Raw genomic sequence first — 6071 nt, 5'->3', positions numbered from 1 at the left:
GCACTTGTTATTTCATACATCTAAGTGATGTAAATTTTAATCTATTATTCAAGAATACAAATTCTCAACAATCAAACTGAAATGAACCTTAGATTCTTAATTCATTTTTTTTTTTAAAGTCTGTTTTATCAATATGTTACATCTATTCATTTCTAACTATTAAAAATAAGACTAAATGAGTATTGAGTGAATGAGGAAGAATTTTTATGTACGGTACCTAAATAAATATCTTTATAAAAGAGTGAAGTGGGGATAGAAATGGATAAGGCCATGATCTGAAAAAATGCAACAATGATAAAAAGTGTAAAATAATCATTACTCATAGTCCTAAAAGTAGAGTAGTAATAGAAAGGAAAAAGTAAATTTAGTCTTTAGAGCGTGTCTACCAAGAATATATGACCCCATAATATATTTTACTAATTTTACTTTCAAAATACTCCAATTCTTACTTGGAACATGTTGACCAAGAAATGAGGCGATCGACACGAACAAGGGAGTAGGTGAATATATGTACGAGTCAGCAATTTGACTTTGCCACATAAGCTGATAAAGAACAACGTTGATGATGTAACGCTGACGACTACGATGCCATTATCGGCTGAGCCGTCATTTTCAACATTTCCCCAACGCCGTATTTGTTTGAGCATTGTGCTCCACCACTTTTTTAATAGTCTTTGGCCAAATCATAATTCTGCCGGCGGCTCCTCGGCCCCTTCAACTTTTCCTCTAAATGTTGAAATGGTCTTTTGTGAGAAAGTCGAATCTATGCCCCCTTCAACTAAAATCTGCTCCTTCTTCCCTCAGAAGCGGTCCAAATCCCCACCAACTACTCAACTTGCTTTGAAATTTCCGAATCTTTTAAATAATTACACTCTACTCTATATAACACGGTGAAATCCAATTTGTATCGGCATTCTATATCTGAGAGAGTTTGCATCTGCTCTGCTACCAACATATCATTTTTATTGAAGGAAACATGGGAATTATTCAGTTTTTGTTTCTCTTCTTTTTATTGAGCATTGTGTACACGAGTAATGGACTGGACAGAAGCGACTTTCCTCCGAATTTCATGTTTGGGACTGCTTCCTCTGCCTATCAGGTTTCTTTTCATTTTCACATTCTCCCTTGTGAATTCTCATTTATTCTTGTTTAGTACATGACTAGCCTTTGTCTAATGCTGTATATTGGTGAAACAGTATGAAGGTGCTTGGAGAGAAGGAGGTAAAGGTCTCAGCAACTGGGACGCCTTCACACATTCACCAGGTCTGCTCTCTCTCTCTCTCTCTATATTAGTTCCTCCGTATATTTGAGGTGCGTTAATAACAACCGATTATTGAAATCAATTTGATGCTGTTGATCAGGACGTGTAGAAGATGGAAGCAACGGAGACGTAGCGGATGATCAATATCACCATTATCAGGTACAAAATCATCACCCATTCAATCTTTTTATGATCTTCAATTCTATCAGTTGTACATTGTTGAGTGACCGTGATTGCTGAAAACAGGAAGATATCGAGCTCATGGCATCACTTGGGGTAGACTCTTACAGATTCTCCATATCCTGGTCTCGAATCCTGCCAGGTACATTGCTATTCGCCTCCATAATTTGAACCTAAATGGAAAAGAGGATTGAAATGAACAATGACAAATAGAATTTAGAAGATATCTTGTTATTATGTTTACAGAGGGCAACGGTGAAATCAACCAGGCAGGGATTGAGTATTACAACAACTTCATCAATGCTCTTCTTCGAAACGGGATTCAACCATTTGTTACATTATTCCACTTCGACCTTCCAAATGCCCTTCAAGAATCCTATGGCGGATGGATAAGTCCACAGATAATGTATGCAATCTCTAACATTACTATTCCATCAATTTTCAACATTTAAACAGTTAAAAAAAATGGTTCAAAGCTGTAAAAGGCTTACATTTGTTGACTTGTCTTTCTGCAGAACGGACTTCGAAACCTACGCGGATATATGTTTCAAAGCCTTTGGTGACCGGGTAAAGTACTGGGCTACCATGAACGAACCAAATCTTTTTGTTCCACTCGGTTACACTGTTGGAGTATATCCTCCCACAAGGTGCTCTGCGACTTTCGGAAATTGTGTTTCTGGGAATTCCATGTCAGAGCCATATGTTGCTGCACACAATGTTCTGCTCGCCCATGCAGCTGCAGTGCACACATATAGGACCAAGTATCAGGTATCTTTTTATTAAGTTCTGGTCTCTCATATGCAAATTGGTTTGTGAATCGTTCTTAAGACTTACTATAGTGTTGCATATCTATCATAAATTCCAGAAAATTCAAAAGGGATCTATTGGGTTTGTGATGAGCTCACCATGGTATGAACCCTTAGAAGACACTCCTGAGGATAGAGCAGCTGTCGACAGAATTCTAGCATTCAATATTCGATGGTTGGTATTCCAAATTACAATGCTTCTTATAATTCAAATTGGGATTTTTGTCTACTTACAAAATATTCCACACAATGCTTTAATTAATTCATATTTAAATTATATGGGTGTCATTAAAATAATAACCGTGGCAAGCTGTTAAACTGAATGCAGGTTTCTGGATCCAATTGTATTGGGAGATTACCCAAGTGAAATGCGTGAACGACTGGGATTGCGGCTACCAGCTTTTGATTCAGAAATGTCAGAGAAGCTAGCAGGATCGTTCGATTTCATCGGCATAAACCAGTACACGACCTTGTATGCAAGTGCTACCCCTACTCCTTCCCTCGATGCCACTACACGCTTTTATCCGGACTCCATGGTTTATTTGACCGGTGAAAGACAAGGAATTCCCATTGGAGAACCAGTAAGTAGTCTAAATTTCTGCGTTTACTTATACTGTGGTTTGCCTTATATGTTTGACCAAACGTCTAATATGGCTCTGCTCTTTGTTTCAGACAGGAATGGGTGGTTTATATGTTGTGCCTCGGGGAATTCAGAGCATGGTGGAATATGTTACACAAATCTACAACAGGCCTCCAATTATCATCACTGAAAACGGTAAATTTTTTCCATCTATCCATCTATCCAAAATTTGGAAGTTAAAACCAGGTTATATACTTCACAACAAACAATATTTAGAAGATCACAAGATGTCCATTAGTCTTATCTTCCAATGGTTGAACAGGCTATGCAGAATCCAAGGACTCCTCAGCCACATTACAAGAAGCTTTGGAAGATGTGAGGAGAGTGAATTTTCACAGTGATTACCTGAACTACTTGGCAAAAGCAATCAGGTAATTCTCGTAGAGGGTATTTTTACCAAGTGCATTTTTGTTTTTCATTATTTGGGATGTTTGTTGATGTTGAATTTTGCATGTATTTTTGTTTTTAGCAGGAATGGATCGGATGTGCGTGGATACTTCATTTGGTCTCTTCTTGACAATTTTGAGTGGGCATTTGGATACTCGTTGAGATTTGGGTTATATTACGTGGATAAGGAATCTCAGAGTAGGTACCCAAAGTTATCAGCTGAATGGGTAAAACAATTTCTGCGGAAGGACGCAAGCGTGAGCACAATGTAACGACAACTACATATACCAACCACAAATTCCTGTACAACGGAAGTAGGAAAAATAGTATATCAATGACGGAAGCCTTGCATACAAGATGTACATAAAATGCCATGTATTGTAGATTCATTTATTTATTGAACAATCCAAGCGAGAAAAGTTCTTCCGTAAACTTGGTTGCAAAACAAACAAAAGCACGAAAGCAAGGTAGGTAGAATTTTGAAAGAGATGGGTATTTGTAGTAGGCGTGATCACCGATGCTTCTCAATCACTCATTGAGAATCGCACGGTTGTATTTGTTTATCAAAGATAGTTGTATATGAGAAAACAAATATTGTCATTTCCTCTTGACATGTGGTTGTATTCTGACGAAGTCATTTGATCGCCTAAATTTGAAGATGTGCAACATAATTTGTGTGATAATTTTTAATTTATTAACTTTGAAGTTGAGAATATACGAGTAAAAAGAGAGACATAAATTTTATTTTGTATTTTTAAAAAATGTGTAAGAATTTGTTTTAGAGCAAAATTATTCAATATCAAAAAGTTCAAGCATTAGCATAATATGGACCAATAAAGTATGCTCAGAATAACAATATGAAAATGAATTGACGTGTATATATACATTAGGAGTGCTTGTATATTAAGGCCTCTAGAATGACTAGGAGTTAGCAAAGTGATAATGGGTTTCACCATTGAATGACTCATTTCAAAACTAATTTCACCTGTTTCTACAACTTTTCAATTTTGTGTCAATTGGTCCTCTGATCGACTTAAAAAACTGACCGAAACACTTGACTGGATTCTAAAAACAAACATATTGATTCTTTGTTCCACATTCTTGCATCTTGCCAAATCTCGTGTCATGACGATCATTTAGTCAAAAGATATTGACTGTCAAAGTTGCCTTCTCAGAATTGCCTACGAGAAAACATGTCAGAAAACAATAAATCGCATTTTATTTTGGCTTTGAAAATAGGTCGAACGAACACCTAGGGGCATAAAAACTTGTGAATTGGTTCACTGTCACGAGGAGAGTATAAATCTGTGATTTGAGCTCATGATGAATAACTAAGCTTATTTGGCAAACAATCAAAGTAGGCTACTCAGAATTATAGAGCTAGGATCAATGGCAGAAAAGTAGTTTTTGCCAAACACCTTGATAATCAACTCATCATGGTTCTTTTGGCCAGATTTTGTTGGACACCATAAAATTTAATTTGTTATGTTTCTTCTCGTCGGATCTTGTCGAACACCATAACTTAAATCCCCATGTTTATTATTCTTCCTGTTGGGCTCCGTCAAAAGCCTCGTACCTCAAACTTGAATGCTTTTTACATGACTTCCTTTGGGTGTCAAACACTTCCCACCAAGGCTTTCATAGAGTTGCCTGGGATTTCTGTTGTCTTCCCAAGGAGTCTGGTGGCCTTGGCTTGGTGTCCACCTAGAAGCAAGGTACTACTTTATGTGCCAAATGGGTGATTCAAGTTCTTTTCATCAATGAAGCCTAGAAGATTCTATTAAGGCATTGTATTTCTTCAGGATTTCTAGGTCATCGGCCAACCTGGAAGGGGATTGGGTTTCAAATCCTTTTGATTACCCCTAAACCTATTCAAATTCAGAGTACTTTTGTTGCCAAGAGTATTTGGAAAGCCTTGGAAGTAGTTAAGCCCTGGCTTTGTTGGGTTGGCAATGGATTCAGAGATGGGCTTTCCTTAAACTAGCATAATCTCTAGTGGTCACCTTTATTTGCTATTCAAGTTGTTCCCTTGGCTAAGGTGCATGGGGCTAGTGCTCTGCATTTTTTTAAACACTGCATAAGGACCCCTAAAGATCTTTTCTCCAGAGTTACTATGAGCTTGCGATCATGGGAAGACATGCAAGTGCAATTCTGGCTCACTTGTCTAGATCAGTAGACTTTTGATCTTCTAGTTTTTGCAGTGCCTTCACATTTGTTACACAAAGTAGGCATTTAGTCTTTTCACCCTTGGTGGAAAGATTGGAAGTGGTATCTAGACACTCCATTAACTAGCTATAAACCTAGGCTGGGTTACCAATGGCTGGTTCCTAACCTGCCCATGGTTGATGTTCTCAATCAATGTTGGCATTTGCAATCTTTGCATCACACTTCGAGTCATAGGTTCTCCACTGTGTGGCATGCCATTACTGAACTTAAAATTGCACATTTTGCCTAGTGTATTCTTTTCTAGGGCTTGCCCTTGGGCTCCCAACTGCTGCATATGGGAGTTCCTAACCCCCGTTTGCACATTTTTTGGTTATGTAGATGGGCTTAGTGTTACTGGCGATGGATCCATGGTCTCTTTCACCCCTTTTGCCCATAACCTTTTTTTTGGCATATGGTTCTTCTGGGTGATAATACCTTGATTCCCTTCAAATATGCCTAGATATGGCATGCTTTCAGATTGATGATCTTATTTACCATTTGGAAAGATCGCAATGCAGTCATTTATGCTCACAACACACTTGACATTAATGTGGCTATGTACTCTAAAGCATGTATTTATAACAATGTCATG

General features: G+C 37.8%; 1 protein-coding gene across 2 annotated transcripts; it reads left to right on the top strand.

The window, feature by feature from the left end:
* Positions 1-797: 797 nt before the first annotated feature.
* Positions 798-3885, top strand: LOC149552067 (coniferin beta-glucosidase-like). Of its 2 annotated transcripts, none has more exons than XM_089787537.1 (11): positions 798-1099; positions 1197-1263; positions 1362-1420; positions 1508-1583; positions 1688-1847; positions 1957-2209; positions 2307-2422; positions 2576-2828; positions 2920-3022; positions 3150-3258; positions 3360-3885. In XM_089787537.1, exons 1-11 carry the CDS (start codon positions 977-979, stop codon positions 3544-3546), a joined length of 1506 nt encoding a protein of 501 aa, XP_089643663.1. In that variant the 5' UTR covers positions 798-976; the 3' UTR covers positions 3547-3885. The 2 variants fall into 2 exon arrangements, 1 of the variants encoding a protein (XP_089643663.1); XR_016352857.1 differs by having other exon boundaries at positions 891-1099; positions 2924-3022; positions 3360-3494.
* The last annotated feature ends 2186 nt before the right edge of the window (positions 3886-6071 follow it).

Source organism: Cupressus sempervirens, chromosome 6 (genome assembly GCF_028749045.1).
Source record: "Cupressus sempervirens isolate cs-2001-9-10 chromosome 6, ASM2874904v1, whole genome shotgun sequence".
Lineage (NCBI taxonomy): Eukaryota > Viridiplantae > Streptophyta > Pinopsida > Cupressales > Cupressaceae > Cupressus > Cupressus sempervirens.
Note: the sequence above shows the minus strand (reverse complement) of the source record. Positions and strands in the feature narration are given on the sequence as shown.

What these genes read in the sequence shown, in the direction of transcription:
- LOC149552067 (XM_089787537.1), top strand. Translation starts at nt 977, where the DNA reads ATGGGAATTATTCAGTTTTTGTTTCTCTTCTTTTTATTGAGCATTGTG. An exon ending in CTGGTCTCGAATCCTGCCAG is followed by an intron (nt 1,584 to 1,687) that starts GTACATTGCTAT and finishes TTATGTTTACAG; the next exon opens with AGGGCAACGGTGAAATCAAC. An exon ending in CTAGCATTCAATATTCGATG is followed by an intron (nt 2,423 to 2,575) that starts GTTGGTATTCCA and finishes AACTGAATGCAG; the next exon opens with GTTTCTGGATCCAATTGTAT.